This window comes from Halichoerus grypus, chromosome 5, assembly GCF_964656455.1.
Source record: "Halichoerus grypus chromosome 5, mHalGry1.hap1.1, whole genome shotgun sequence".
In the NCBI taxonomy this organism is placed as follows: domain Eukaryota; kingdom Metazoa; phylum Chordata; class Mammalia; order Carnivora; family Phocidae; genus Halichoerus; species Halichoerus grypus.
The window spans coordinates 144472629-144488619 of record NC_135716.1 but is presented as its reverse complement, the minus strand read 5'-3'; the positions used below and the strand labels follow the sequence as shown (position 1 = coordinate 144488619).

At 50.8% G+C, this 15991-nt stretch overlaps 2 protein-coding genes across 3 annotated transcripts in view; one reads left to right on the top strand and one right to left on the bottom strand.

The window, feature by feature from the left end:
• Positions 1-4487, top strand: part of TTC4 (tetratricopeptide repeat domain 4) — a 23628-nt gene extending 19141 nt beyond the window's left edge. The window contains exons 9-10 of the mRNA XM_036113993.2: positions 1111-1193; positions 3307-4487. Of these exons, the coding sequence (XP_035969886.2) occupies positions 1111-1193; positions 3307-3409 (186 nt within the window). The 3' untranslated portion in view covers positions 3410-4487. The remainder of the gene's footprint in view (positions 1-1110; positions 1194-3306) is intronic.
• Positions 1-15991, bottom strand: part of PARS2 (prolyl-tRNA synthetase 2, mitochondrial) — an 18119-nt gene extending 2128 nt beyond the window's left edge. Inside the window, exons 1-2 of one of the 2 annotated variants that reach the window (XR_004924141.2) lie at positions 15936-15991; positions 10803-12554 (exon numbers count right to left, since the gene is read on the bottom strand). Coding sequence is in view for 1 of the 2 variants with exons in the window: in XM_036113990.2 (XP_035969883.1) it covers positions 11099-12526 (1428 nt within the window). In the remaining variant the exon portion in view is untranslated. Of the gene's footprint in view, positions 1-7859; positions 12555-15935 lie in introns of those variants that run through there. The other variant, XM_036113990.2, reaches the window with a different exon arrangement.

The following is a 15991-nucleotide window of genomic DNA, read 5'->3' as shown; positions in this document are numbered from 1 at the left end:
TCATCATCCCGAACTGAAACTCTGCACCCATGGAACAGTAACTTCATTCTCCCCTCCCTCCAGCCCCTGGCAACCACCATTCCACTTGCTCTATGAATGAGCCTACTCTAGGAACCTCATATAAGTGGAACCATATACTGCTTGTCCTTTTGTATCTGGCTTATTTTACTTAGCTTGATGTCTTCAAGTTTCATCCATATTGTAGCCTGTGTCAGAATTTCTTTCCTTTTTAAGGCTGAATAATATTCCATTGTTCCATTGTTGGGACCTTTTTTTTTCTTTTTTTAAATCACATCTTACAGTACAAAGACTTTCTCTTCTACTAACCATTTGAGAGTAAGATGCCAACTGATGCCCCATTGCCCCTGAATACTTCAGTGTCAGTTTCCTACAAACAAGGATATTTTCCTTCATAATCTCACCCATCAAAATTAGGAAATTAGCTTTGAGGAAAAAAAAAAAAAAGGAAATTAGCTTTGATATACTAGTACCATCTAATACTCAGACACCCTGTATCAGCTGTCCCCATGCAAGGACACCCTTCTCACCTGCATGGGCTCTGACACCTCATCTTGCACAGCCATCCTACCAGGTAACCCTTCTCACCTGGCTTAGGCTGGCCAGCTCCCAGCAAGACTGCCCGCCACTGACTGGGCTCTGCACCCCTCCCTGCCAGCCTCACCCTGCACGGGCTTGGACACCTGCACAGGGCCATCATCCTTCTCCTCCTCCTCGGGCCCTTCCCCTGCTTTGAGCCACCATAGCTTGCTTCCCCCACATCGAAGGGGTCTAGGACTGAATTGCTAGGGAAGGGAAGACTCGTGGGTCTGGGCTTGAATCTTGGCTCCTCTGTTTGCTACGTGGGTGTCATTGGTGAGTTATTTCCCTTCTCTGAGCCTTCGTTCTATCTTTGGAAAATGGAGCCCATAATACCTTTCTTAGTATCGCGCGAGGACTGAGTGCTTTATATTCCACAACTCTATAAAGGAGTCATTCAACTAATTACAGTTGCCATCTCTTTAGCTTTTCCCTAGACTCAGCCTCAACGTGCCTAGTGCTGCTGAGACCTTGTATTTGTGTCTGATTCCTGCTCCTCTATTATTCTTGCAGGTCTACTTTGAGGATGAAGACGGGACAGAACTCTACCGGGTGCCTCTCAAGAGCACCCTGCTGCAGGTGCTGCAGCACCCCCGGTGAGCCGCCTTCATGAGGCTGAGCAGACCAGGGAAGGTGCCCAGGCGCCATCCCGGGGATACAGCCAGGGTTTCATTGCACTGCTGATGGATTGCCTTGTACTGCCCTCCCTTCTGCCCTGACACAAAACTGACATGGTAACCATGGAGCCTGGCCCAGGTCATTGGCCAAACAGGCTTCAGTATGACCCAGCCTGTTGTGCTGCAGCCAGGACACCCTCAGACTGGGAGAAGTGAATGGGGCTGGTCTGAGAAGGGACAAGCTGCCTGACTGTGGGACCTGAAAACAGCAGGGTTGGCACTCCTGTTCCTCTTTGTGCCTGTGTCCCCTGATTTTGTTACATGGAAAGAACATCGGTATGTGAAGTCAGACGCCATCATTTACCGGCTGTGTGACTGTAAGCACATACGGCCTCCCTGGGGAGGTTTCCTCATCTTTCGGGTAGGAGTACTAATTCTTGCCTACATTGTTCTCCGGTGTTTGAGAGCCGGTGAGAGAGCAGGAGTCAAAGTGCTTTTGTAAACTGTAAAGGGCAGTCTTGTTGTAAGAGTGCATCTTTGTTAGTAGCTATGGCAGCCAGCTGGATGCGGCTTTTGTCTCTCTGTTCAGCTTTGGGGTGTTCCTGGACCATAAAGGAATCCCCTCAGTGGATTTGTAAGTTGACTCTTGGACTGTTTTCCTCTAAGCTTTGAGCAAAGCAAATGCTCTTGCGTTTAGGCTAAAGGAGCCCGATGTATTGGGCATGAGGGTGGTTGGGCATGGTAGGAAAGAGGCTGGAGAGCTGGGCTAGGGCCATTCAGGAAAGCCTTGAATGCCCTGCTCAGGAGCATACTTTATCCTGATAGTGGTATATGGAGCCACAGAGAATGTGTAGGTAAAATTTACAGAGTAGTATATAGATTTTATGTGTACTAGTTGATGGTGATGCATGAGGTGAGGGGTGGATTGGCAAAGAGATTTCAGAGGCAGACTGGATGGGAATTGGTGATGTGGTGACTGACCTGGTAGGAAGTCCAGCTGGTCTCTTGATGCTTCTACTTTGGCTTGTCAGGCAGGAGGTGAAGATTTCTTCAGATATGAATGATGACTTCTCTTAGCAGGGTTTTTTTCCTGGCACTAAATCTCCCTTCTAGTTTCTAGACAATTTTTTCCATTATTTAGCAAATTATTACCATAATTCTTTAAAGGCCTGAGGTCCACTCTCCCCATCTCCAAAAAATGGGGGAGAAATCTAAACAAAGTAGATCTGTGGAGGAAAGCCAATTTCATGCTTCTCAGAAAATGTAAATGCTATTAGAAATGTTTACTTCTTAAATGAATGGCATAGGTAAGAGGCTACTCAGGACAGGATTCTGGCAACTTCAGACCCTGAACTGAGTGGAGCTAAGATACAGCCCCCACCCCGCCTCGGTCCAGATCCAGGCACATTGGGTAATGCTAACACTCTTCAGTCTGGGAGGCCAAAGCCTTGCCCACCTCTCCGACCTGTCCCACTCCACTTGCTTTATGCCCCAACAACAGCAAATGCTCTGGTGCCCTGCACTTCCTCGCTTTTGCTCCCCCGTGCCTCATCACTACCCCTATTCTAAATTAAAGTCAAGATGGGCAAGGCATCTTCCAGGAAGCTTTTCTTGATTCCCCTTTCCTAGAGAGGGAATCATGCCCTTTGGACTAACGCTGTACCTCACAAATGCTTCTACAGTTGTTTTTGCTGTCATTAATTGATTACTTATCTCCCTCCCCTCAGGACTTGAAAGCAGGGATGATGGGTTTTGTTTTTAGCACAGGGCCCAAGTTACCCTGGGCATGCACTGTTGAATGAAGGAATGAATGCATGAAAGCAAGCAAGCATGTTCTTATAGTTTGATTTCATGTTTAGCCACAGGCATACATGATGCTAGAGGACTGGCCCAAGTGTTCTGGCTAGGTTGTAGCGGGGAGAGGATCATGCGAATTTGCCAGATATGTAAACCACCAAAAAAATAAATGTGCTAAACTTGCATTTTAATGTTGACTCACATCCAAAGGTTCACCTTGAATGTGGTTGGGGAGGTGCATGGATGATTAAGATTACAATTCAGTTAACCCCTTCTTCTGTTGTGTTCACTGCAGGTACTTTGTAAAAGCCCTGACACCAGCATTTTTGGTCTGTGTAGGATCCTCTGCTTTTTGTAGGAATTACCTCCAAGGGAGAAAAGTGCACCAGGTGAAGTAACCAAGCCAGGCGGAGCCAGGGCCCCTGGATCTCCTCCCTCATTCGCCTCTGCCTGGAATCCAGCACATTTGAATCAGCTGAGCCCTACACTTTATTTCTGCCACCCTGGGGACAGTGACGGGGGGAGAGCTGCTGACTTCCCTGAACTACATTCTCTCTGGTCAAAGTGCCAAGCTCCAGCTTGTCTCCACTCTATTCTGTTGATACACAACTCTGTACCTTGGTCATGACATCCTTGGACTCACTGTGAGCTGTGTTACCACCAGCCTCTATCCCTGAAGGGACCATCTTACAGTCACCATAGCAGCTGACCCGAGGAAGTCCTGGCCTGTGGACACAGACTCAGGATCCAGTTGGCTGGACCTTTATGATGTTAGAGGCCTCAGAGAAGCTACCCCTCAAACCACGTGTACACACAAACCACACAAATAATTTTAAGGCATTCAGGCTGAGGGACTCCAGCCTCCAGGTTCTCGTGAGCCGAGAGGCTTGCTCTTTGGGGATACTGTTGTTCTTGGAGTGAGATGAGGTCACGAAAGCTGGCTCCTGTTTTTGCACCTGTAAAGACCTATAAACCGGGATCCTGCAAAACCCCTAGAAAGTTTACCAGTTTTCCTGATCTGTGTAATAGGGCAAACTGACAGACTTGGATGGTGGACTCTTGAGTTCCTCTCCAGTTTTCACATTTTAGGATTTTGTGCCTTTTAAACATCTTTTGGCAGTTGAGTCATTGTCATAGGTTGTATTTTTGTGTACAGCTGTTCGCTCCCTCTTTCCTAGAGGGTGTAGCCACGGGATTGCTTGCAGTATCCGCCCCATCCCACGGGGGAGGCAAAGGGACGGGAGTGGGCTCGTCCAGACGGGAGGCCGGAGAGCATTGCGTGGTGCGTTCATGCTTCCCAGCTAGCGGCTGTTCCATCAGCCTGGGTGCCAGAATGGTAAGACATGGAGCAGAGCTGAAGGAGCTGACTGCAGCCGTTGATTGTAACGTGAATGAGAAATAAATGAGATTTGGGGGTTGTTACTGTAGCAAAGCTAAGTAATACATCATTAAACTGAAACCAGCTGCTGTCCTTAAGATGGACTAATTTGAGGTTTTGTGCCGTGTGCTTTACTGTCTTTGAAGGGCAGTTTGCTGTGGAATATTGACAACCACGCAGCTCTCCTTCCAGGTGTGGGTCCCTGCATGTGGCTTGTGGCCTGGAAGCTGAAGTCCCGCCTCCACCCTCGCCTGGCTTAGGCCAGACCGAGGCCATTGGCTCTCCCAGCTAGAGACTGGCTGTTTGGCTGTCTTTGTAAGAACCTGGCACTCTGTGTACGAGGCCGAGCAGTTGGCCAGCGCAGCAGCCTCACTGTCCTAGGGCAGAGTGGGTCCCGGTGTGCCACCTCACTCATCTGTGAAGCAGACGGCTTACTCAGCTCTTTCCTGGACACCCCTGAGAAACCAAGTTCTGAGACCTTCATCCCCACCACCCAGTCCTTCCTTTGGGCTCCTGGCTGGGCCCTGCCCCTCTATCTGGCTAGGGGGAGCAGAAGTAGAAAGGGGAGGAGTGACTTAGCATGGCAGACTGCAGACCACAGCTGGGACCCTGGTAGCTGCTGACTTGCCGTGCCTGTGAGGACGGACTGCTCGGGGCCTCCCTCTCAGTGAGTCACCACACCTACCTGATAGGCTTGTCCATCGCACCTCTGTGCAGATCAGCAGCATCAGACCAACAAGTCTCAACAGGGGTGACTTGCACCCCAGGGCACACCTGTCAATGTCTAGAGACATTTTTGGTTGTCACAACTTGGTGGGATGCTACTGGCATCTATGGGTAGAGGCCAGGGATGCTGTTAAATATCCTCGAGTGCACAGGACAGCCCCCACAACACGGCATCGTCTGACAAACTGTCAGTAATGCTGAGTTTGAGAAACACTGCACAAAAACTTCCAGAAGGAAAGCTCTCAATGGGCAGAGGCCAGATGGGGATTTGTCTTAGTGCCCAGGCCTGACACACAGTGACTGCGACACCTAGGGAGCTGTGTGTGTGCGCTGATGAGTGGATGGATGAATGAACGAATGAATGAAAAAATAAACCAGAGTTCTGTTCCAAGGACCCATCTGCACACACACAAGCATGAGCAATGGCATTCCCGGGCTCAAGCCCATGTGCCTGCCTTGCACCCTCTCCAAGAAGACTTCTGGCCTCCCTGGCCCATGGGCCCTGCCTTCTCTGACCTCCGCCATCCTCTGGTCTCTAGGGGAGTGGTAGAGCGCAAACTGAGGAGCCGGCCATGGAGGCTAGGACTAGAAATAAAGCCACAACAAGCAAGTCCTCACCCCTGCTGGGAGCCCTCAGCGGCTCCCCCTTCCCTCATCAACATGCTTGGTGTGGCACTCAAGGCCCTTTAGGGTCTAGTCCCTAACCACCCCTGCAGCTTCCTCTCTCCAACCTTAGCCCAGCCATCCCAAACATGGTTCAGCTATGGGGCAGCAGGGTGCAGTGGCCTGAGTCTCAGTCTGGAGCCAGGGTACCTGCCTTCCAATTCCAGCCCTGCAACTCATTAGCTGATGGCCTCAGGCCCTGTGCCTCAGTTTCCTCATGTGCAACACAAAGCATAATAGCACCTCCCTCACACAGGTGCTGTGAGGACTGTATGAATTAATCTATGTGACGCCCATGGAACAGCTTGCCTCAAACTAAGTGCTCACTCTAGGACAATTATTTTTTTATTCTCCAATCATGCCATGCTCTTAGCTTTGGACCTTTGCACATTCTGCTCCCTCTGCCCGGAGCATTCTTACTCTCACTTGCACCCTTGCCTCCACCCCCAACTCTTCCTCCCTTTCCTGTTTAACATCTAGTCCTTAACCAGGCATGGCTGCCTCCTCCAGGAAGCCTTCCTGGCCCCCTATCCCACATGTCCCATGGCACCTGTACCATTACCACACTTGCCACACTGCATTTTAATTGTCTGCTTACTGGATGGTTCCTCCCACTTCTTTGTAAACTGAATCAGGGACCCTGACCTGTGCACATTTGTACTGCCAGCACCTAGCCCAGCACCTGCTCAGCACATAGTAGATACACAAATAATTACTAACCGATGGCCCAGAGGAAGGGGTGGTGAATTCTAAACAGATTATGGGTGGAAGCCACCACCCATGATGGATATGGGCCATGAAGTTGGGAGAGGGACCTGGGAAGGGTGGTGAGTGTGGGTTGGAAGGACCCCAAAGCAAAGGCAAGGAGCATGTTCCAGGGGGCGTGCATAAGTGGCCTGGCTCGCTAGTAACAGGTGCCATCTACTGAGCCCTGAGGAGGCGCCAGACCGTGTTCTCGGTGCTTTATGCGGACTGGCTCGCTCACTCCGCCTGACACTTCGAGCAGGCTAGTAGTTTACAGTACCATTTTACTGACAAGGAAAGAGGTACAGAGAGGCTAAGTAACTTGCCCAAAGTTAGCTAGCTAGTGAAAAGCAGAGCCAGGATTTCAATTCATGACTCCCCTAAGCCCTTCAAGAGATACCTGCAACAACAAGACTGGGCCTCTGCCTTTGAAGAGTTGGCATGAGACCCAGCGGCCCTTGCCTGTTCACTCCAATGCTGTGGTCAAGTCTTGGCATTCAATGTCATGCAATGTCCCCAAACTGCCTGAGCAGAAGAGTCTAGCCTGCAGAGCCAGACTGCCAGAGCCCGCAGCGGACTCCCCACAGCACTCGACAACCTGCCAGTAGGGCTCCTGTCAGCCCACGAGCTTTCTGGGTGAGCCTGGGTGACAAGTTCTTCCCTTGCAAATGGCGTGTCCTCAGTCACCATTAACCAGTAAGTGCTTCCTCCTCACTCTCCTAGCCCTACAGTTTTATTTAGCCAAGAGCAATTAGGCTTTAACCATGGAAGCTCATTAGCAGCCTTCAGAGCGGTGGGCTTAACAGGAGTGATGTCGACATCATCCCTGCACCAAAGTGGTATCTGAATAGGGGGACCCTAAAGATGCCACCCCGTTCTGCTGGTCCACATGCAACCCCCGCCCACGACATGCAAAGGGCTAACTGGCCTAGTGTAAGGGCAGCTGCCACTTACCCTGCTGTGAGCCACTGTTGTCCCTGGTGCACTGAGGGAGCGCAGGAAGCGCGAGGAAGCATCTCGCACAAGGTCAGATAGCTATCAAGTGGCCTAGGCAGTCTGACTCCACAGTGTCTAGTGTGGGTCACTTTGATGTAAATCATTACTTTAAGTGCAGCATCTTGAGTTTTTTCAAGTTTTAAGTTTGCAATAACATCATAAAAAGTTTACCATTTTCCACATTATAAAACTTTTCCTAACTCTAAAACAAAACCTTACATGCCCTTGGATGCATAGTAATCCATTCTAAAAAGCATTCTGGCATCTTGGTGTAGAAATGGATGGTGGGAACTCTGTGAAGTTCCCTGGCACTCAAATAGTTATGCAAACGACAATTTCAACAGATTTCTGCAAGTCTTTACTGATAGCCCAGCAGGTGTTTCTTCCATTAAAACACAGAATATTAATGGAGCCCTTGATTTACATTCTAGGCTTGATTTACACAATGGTTTTGTTATGCACCAGCTTTTGTGCCCAAGTATTAATGCTGCTAAATATTTCCCGGCCAGTTCCTTCTAGATCTCCCCAAGGAATGAGCAATGATAATACATCCTATGTCTGTTATTTTGCCAGCATCCCCATTTCATCAATTTATGGCAAGAGGTAACATTGGCAAATTCGGACAGGAGAGAGTAAGGTACACGGTCTGAGTATCTGTCTTTCCTCTAAGGCGATGGAGCCATTCCATGGGTGTCACTTAATTCTTGCCCGTGGCACTCCCCAGGAAGGTTATAAAGCATCACATCAAGAAAACTAGATCCAGCTCTTGAGATACGTTACCAGCAGATCCTAAGTCATCTGGTGTGAAGGAAGTGTTTCCTGACAGCATGGGGTTAAGTATTTCACGTAAGCGAGCTTAGGCAACCCCCTGGGAGGTGCACTGCCATGAGCACATCTTACAGATGAAGAAGCGGAGACGCATGAAGGGCAAGTAATTTGTCTAAGGTCACATCCCTGGTAAGTGGTGAATCTAGGAGTATGTCTCTTCCAGGTTCTGGTCTTTCCACCAGAGCGTACTGCCCCTGGCTTCTTAGAAGACATGCTGGCTTAGTAATCAGGGCACCTGGGTTTCCGTTCAGCTTGCCCTTGAGCCAGTCATGGTACTCCCTGTATTTGTCTCCCTTGGAAAATAAAGGACAGTACCTGTTTCACACCTACAAGGCTTTTGTAGTTCAGAGGCTGATTTAGCCAGACTTCTCAAGATCGACTGGAGGTAGCCTGATTTAGGGGACACAGCTCTTGGCCTGCAATCAGGTGTTCTGCCAGTCAGATGGTGTGTGGCAGGTTAATTCCCACCCCAGGCTTGCGTCCCATCTGTGAAAGGAGGGATGGACAGGCGGGCCCCAAGGCCTCCTGTTCTAAACTTCCATGATTCTGTATCGTCCTCAAACTTTTCTGTAACTCGAACATTTATGAAGAGTTTAAAGTTAATTGGTTCTCTATTCCTGAAATCTGGTTTTAAAAAGTGCTTACATTAGGCTAGCCCTCCAACTTCCATAAATCAGCTTATGGAGCACAGATTTAAAATTAAAAAAAGGTGAGTGGGAGGTACAGGCTTCCAGTTATGGAACGAATAGGACACAGGGATAAAAGGTACAGCACGGGGAATATAGTCAATGGCACTGTAATAGTGTATGGTGACAGATGGCGGCTTCACTTGTGGTGAGCACAGCGTCAAGTACAGTCACTGAGTCACTGTATTGTACACCTGAAATGAATGTAACCCTGTGTGTCAACTACACTTCAGTTAAGAATTAAATTTTTTAAAATATTAAGACACAAATTTGCACAAATTCTAAGTGCTCATCTATTTGGGGCTAACTCGATTAGATAGACATAAATAATTCAGTTTTGTTTACCGAAATCACTTCTGTCTAGGCAGAGGGCATGCAGTTGTAATGGGAATGGCACAGGTGTTGGTCAATACTCGGATTCTAGTTCTGACACTGTGCATCCTCAAGTTGCTGAATGGAGCTTCAGGATCCTCATCCGTAAAAGAAGAACAGCACCCATCTTGCACAGTTTAAGGTATGAAAATGATATATAAAAGTGCCTCACAGCACAGTGGTATGTGGCAGGCCCTCAACAAATAAATGAGCAGACCATTAAAAGCAGAGAGCGCACATCATCTGATAATGTACAGAGCAAATTACTCAAAGAAACACTCAGCTACAAAGCCGCTCAGGGACGGCCACTGCCTGGAAGTACGCTGGGAACCATGAATCAACTCTGCACATTAGAATCATCTACGGAGCTTTAAAATGCACGATGCCCAGGCCACACCCCAGGCCCTAACCAGAACTGGGTGGGACCAAAGTGCAGCCAAGGGGAAGGTCCCCTGACTTACAATCCAGCCTTTCTAGGTTTGATGTCAGAATGTGCATCTCCTGGCCCAAATGCTGGGCCCAGAGCGCCAGCGGTAGGTCTGGGGGCCATCAGGGCTTGCCACATACATTAACTAGGAAACCTGATGGTGCGTGCTTGGGCAGTAACTGCGGGAGCAGTAACACCCTGCTGGGAAGCAACTGGCTAAGACAAGAAGTGCAGTATGCTGGGGTGGCTCAAGTCTGATCCTGGTTTCCCACAGAATTCAGGCAGACACCTTGGTATGTGCCCCCTGGCGTGGCTCTAGGACCCAGCTCTGCTCCCAGGACAAGCTCACTGTGACACCGGAAGCCTGCTATCCCTCACATCTGGGGGAGGAAATGGTTTCAAACATACTCCCAGCCACCAAAGGTAGGGTTTTTTTGTTCGAGTAGAGTGTAGAAATAGTAGAAAAAGGAAGGACAGAAGAGTCTCAGGTAGGAAGCCGCTCACAGTGAAAACGGCAGGCCTTACCACCGTTCATGAACAGGCAAGGCTCGTCCTGGTAGCCTGACTTTATTCAATGAGCAGAACAGGATCTCGGCGCTCAGCCGCCTCAATAGGGCCACATCTCTGGAGGTGGTGTTTTGGGCGATTAGCTAATTCTATCAACTTTCTATGTAGCTTAGACTATGGAGGATCAGAGGAACCAATTCTGCCTGTCATGAACCTCTTGTGGAACCCGCCGGCGACAGCTGTAAGGACTTTACAGATCTAGTTCCATTTTCTCATGTCACAGATGGGGAATTTGAGGCCCCAGCAGAAGGGACTTGTCCAAGTGGAGCAGGGCTGGTGGGCCTGCTCTTCAGACCAAAATGCAGCAAGAGGCCAGGGGTCAGACTGCTGGAGCTGGGAGGGCCTTGGCCACCGGCCACTCCCACCCTCTACATGGGAAACTCGAGAGAAGGGAAGTGACTCACCCGAGGGCCAAGAGGAGCAGCTCTTTCTTGCCCCCTGCCTCCTCACAGAAGCTCCACACTGGAATGGAAGAGGAATGGTATGTGGCAGCAAGGTCAGGCCAGAGAATGGAATCACCGACTTGAAATACAAATAGTCTAAACAAAGGACTGGATAAAAGTCAGTTTCCCTAACACGCTCCCACCTTCCATGAGCTGCCTTGTTTCTGGAGAGACCGGCCCTGGAAGGGAGTGTAGGAGAAGGCAGCATTAGAATGAACACCAAGGCTGCAGGATGGGGTGGGAGTGGCTCGGGGCTTTCAGACCACCCGCACTTGGCTCAGAAATTCCGTGACTCCCTCTCTGGTGAGGAAGAGCACCTCACCGGTGTTCTGGCTCCAAACTTCAAAATGTGCTGGGTCCTCCAGGGCCCTCTTGCCCGCGATGATCACAAAGGGGTAGCCAAGCTTGTTGGCGTCTTTTAGTCTGTTTCCAATGGTCCGATGGGTCCTGTCGTCGAGCAGGACCTCCCCGCGGAGCTGCGGCAGGGCCTCCGTGATGAGGTCGTACAGGTGGTCCATGAGCTCAGCGGCCGCCTCCTCCTTACTGCCCTTCTTCGGGGGGATGAGGCACAGCTGGTAAGGCGCCAGGAGGCCGGGCCAGCGAATGCAGTCCTCTGTGGACAGCACTTCAATGGCAGCGGCCAGTATCCGCGTCACGCCCAGGCCGTAGCAGCCCATCTCAGCCAGGCACGGCCTGCCCTGGGCATCAGTGAACTGGGCATTGAAAATGGAGGAGTACTTGGTGCCCAGGTAAAACGTGTGCCCCACCTCGATGCCTCTGGCCTCGGTCAGTGGGCCCCGGCAGGCCGGGCAGTCAGTCTGTGGCCAGCGCAGTGTCTCCATGTTGGCCGAGAAGCCGCAGCTGGGACAGACAGCAAACCGGTCCTCCCCGATGTCGGCCGGCAGCTGGAACTCGTGAGACGCGGTGCCCCCGATGCTGCCCACGTCCGCCTGGACCCTGACGCACCGCAGCCCCAGCCTGCGGAACAGGCTGCCGTAGGCCTCGCACACCAGGCCGTAGGTGTGCCGGGCGGCCTCCGGGGAGGAGTCGAAGCTGTACATGTCCTTCATGTAAAACTCCCGGCCGCGGAGAAGACCAAAGCGGGGCCTGGGCTCATCCCGAAACTTCCTTGTCACCTGGTACAGCAGGAATGGGAGCTGCTTGTAGGACACTGTCTTCTGGGAGGCGACCAGGGCTGTGACGGCTTCCTCGTGAGTGGGTCCCAAGCAGTATTCCTTGCCGTGTCTGTCTCTAAGTCTTAGCAGCTCCTTGCCCATGAGGTCCCACCGGTTGGTGGCTCGCCAGAGCTCCCCTGGGCTGAGGCTGGGCATGTTGACCTTCTGCCCCCCGATGGCCCGCATCTCCTGGTCTATCACCCGCTCGAGCTTCTCCATGGCTCGCACGGTGTAAGGCAGGAGGTGGTAACAGCCGGGGCTTGCTGGGTGGATCAGGCCCACCTGCAGCATCAACCGCTGGCTCTTACAGGTCAGGTCGCCAGATGTGCCCTCGAGAGAGAGCACCTGGTCTTCCCGAAGGTTCTGGGGCTGGAACATGCGAGACAGCACCAAGCGCTTCCCTCTCTCGGGGTCACAGTGGTAAAACCTGTGAGGACCGGACCCAGAGAGCTGGTGGCTGCAGGTGGCCAGGACGGGCAGTGCTCTGCATCTTGACAGCAGGCCTTCCATGACACCCGGCCCAGAGAAGCACTTGTGCCTGGAGAGAGACGAGCCGGGCAGAGATAAGCGTTAACGGTGTCCACGCAGCCAGCTCAGTCTGGTCTCCAACACACACTTCTAAGGCAGCCACCGACTTTGCAGATGCAAACCCTTTCATTTCTAATTTTCTAGCAGATTCAAGTCCTACCTTTCGTTTAAAAAAAAAAAATCAATATTTTCCCATTAATAAAATGTTAACAGCATACTGTGGAGACACCACTGCATGGGATCGCACAGGCTCTAGACTCAGGCAACTGGATTCCTGGAGCGCTTCTTGCTGACTGCACCCTGTGTAGCTCGGGACGCATGACTTAACCCCTCTGTGCTCAGTTTCTTCATCTGCTAAATGGTAATACAACAGGACCTACCTTGTAGGTTTATTGTGGGGATTTAGAAGAGTTATAAAAAGTTAATAGAACAGTACCTGACACATTCTATGAGTACAATCAATGTTTGCTATTGTTACTACAGAAAACTGGGAAAAACAAACAAATTGCTGCTGGCCTCATCAATAGCCCTTTCCCTGTTCCAACTGTGCCATGCTCACTCTAAAACACACTGTGCCCCTTGCATACCAGCACCTACTTATCCTCCCGGCCTCGGGATCACCATCCTGTCCTCTAGGATGCCTTCCTTGTCCCACGCCCCCGCCCAGAAGGCCAGCTTCTCCCACAGCAGCTCCTACTGATCACCGATCACTCTCAGAGTGACTGCTCAGGTAGCTGCCTGTCTTCCCCCCAGGCACGCAGCTCTGTGCGGCCAAGGACCATATCTAACTTGCTTGCCACTCAGCACAGAGCAGGGCTTTACTAGACAGTCTACTGAATGAGCACATGTGTTTCTCTATGATTTTACAAAACATTCACATTCCCGATGGCAGTACAACATTCCATTAAGCATATCAGAAATGATTCTCCTATTACGAAGAGTTGTCATTTTCTCCGTTATATACAATCTACAATGAACAGAAGGCTTTTGTTTGTTTGTGGTACATTTGGGAGAGATTCTCAGGAATGGAATTACTGAGTCAACACATACGAACTCTTTTAAGGTTCCTGATTTATATTGCCAAGTTCAGTGAGCGCCTCTACCCTTCAGCATCTCCCATGAAGCAGAGCTGCCCTGCAGTATGCTGAAAATGGGCTGCTGCCTCCTCTCAGTTCTGGAGCCTGGAACCCTTGGGCGGCCCCGTCCAGCTCCCAATGGCCTCAAGTCCTCCAGCTGGTCCCCTACCACCTCAGGAAGCCTCATCCATTTCCCCCGTGCACAGTACAAATATTACCATCTCCTACATGGCCTGTGGCCTGAGACAGGTTGGAGCGCACTACCACAGAGCCCTGATGGGACTGAGTGGAAAAGTGTGGGCCCCGGAGGTAAGTACACATGGTTCACATCTGGCTCACTCACTTACTTCAGGTCCCACCTCAGGCCAGGGGCTCATACCAGAAACTCCTTCCTCCTTGACTCCTCCTAAAGCAAACGAGTCTGTCTCTGACCTTCCTCTCAAGTCCACCCCCTCCTTCCTGGCTCTTACTGCCTCTATTCTGGGTTAGCGCCTCAAAAATGCTTGATCCATTACAGTAGCCCAGTGGTTGTGAAACTTAAGTGAGCATCAGAATCACGTGGATGGCTTGTTAAAACACTGATTGTGGGGACTCAGCCCCAGAGTTTGATTCAGTAGGCCTGGGGAGTGGGCAGAGAAACTGTAGTTCTAACAAGTTTCCAGGTGATGCTGATACTGTTGGTCTAGGGACCACACTGGGAGAAGCACTCCACGTGGGCAGTAACCGGGTCTGTCTTATTCCAAGTTGCATCTGTAGCATCCGCATGGGGCCTGCCCACAGTGGACACTCAATAAATGTCCATCAATGACTGAACTGAATGACTCTTGAACCCCGTCTGTCCTGTCTCCAGATTACAGCTAAAAAGACAGTTGATCCAATCACTCCCCTGCTTATAACCCATGACTGGCTCCCCATCCTAATTTTCTTGGGATGGTACTGCCATAGGAAGCCTCTTCATATTTTGATCCTAACACAGCTCTTCCAGCTTTTTATCCTACCACTCCCCTAACATGCCGCAAACTGCTCATCATTCCTGGAAGAGGCTGGCTGCACCCCATCAACTGCAACATTCAAGGCTCCTTATTGCAAGAAGCTTCTCCAACCCCTCCAAACAGAGATAATTACACTTCCTTCTCTGTGCCGCCACTGCACACACCTCTTTATAGTTTACGGCTCTGGAATAATTTTCAAAAATATTTCTGAGAAACTGCTGTGCCAGGCACTGGGAGTGAGCAATGCTTCATGTCCTATTCCTCCATTAAACGAGGAGTTCATGATGCTTTCTACATTGTCAGATTTCAGGGCCTAGCACAATGCCTAATATTTAGGCTATTAATAATGTTTGCTGATCAGGTATATTAGTGAATGAAAAGCAAAGTGAAGGGGTGCAATGCGACAATTATCTGGATAGTTTAAATAAAAGACGTGAGCCCTCTGCCCTCACCCCCAATGCGTCCCTGTTCTCAGACCCCTCAGCTTACACAGAAGGGAGAATAATTACTATTATCCCAAATTCTCAAGGTTATCTACAGACAATACCTCAAAAACAGTATAGGAAGTAACGAGTCCTGCACCTCAGACTCTGGCAAAAAGCTTGAGTCATTCAACAAATTTTTACAGAGCAGCTACTCAGGTCCTTGGGGCACAGGCCTCTTTTAAGGTTAACTCACAATGGCCCTGCAATCCAATCAGGAAAGCTGTGCGTAAAGCGCTGCCAACAGCGCCTGATACACAGTAAGCGCTAGTGTTTGCTATCATTATGCCCAACTCACAGACGAGGTAAACTCAGGGATGTGCGGTCACCGGACCAGCGACACTGCAGATGAGCACAGGGCACACGTGGAATGCTAGGTCCTCGCCTCCAGTTTCCACGGTTTCCGTCTCGGACCGTGCTGCACCAAACAGCAACGGAACTCCGGACCTAGTTCTACGAACCGGCTCGGCCTTCACTGGCTGCGTGACCCTGGTCAAGTGACTTCGGTCTCCAGGCCCGTCTCCCCACACGTAAAATGGGAAGGTTGGCCGGGCCACCAGACGCTCCCAGAGGGTCTCTCCAGGGCCGGCACTTCCGGGAACACCGTGACACTCACAAGACCCGAGGTCCACGGGGAGGAAGGTCTGCCCTCATGCTACAACAGACGAAACACATTAACCCAGAGTTCAGTGACTGCGACCCCGCCCCAAACCAAGGACGGCACGCACGTGGAAACACAGCCACCAAGGTCCTACGTCTCCGCGCCTAGAACCGACACAGAGCCCGAGCCCTCTCTTCCCCGCGCCGCCCCCGCCCAATCCTCGCTGTCACCCACGCTCACCAACTGAAGTGCCAGTCAACGGCGCCCGCGCGTCCGCCCCGCCGGCCCAACGCGCC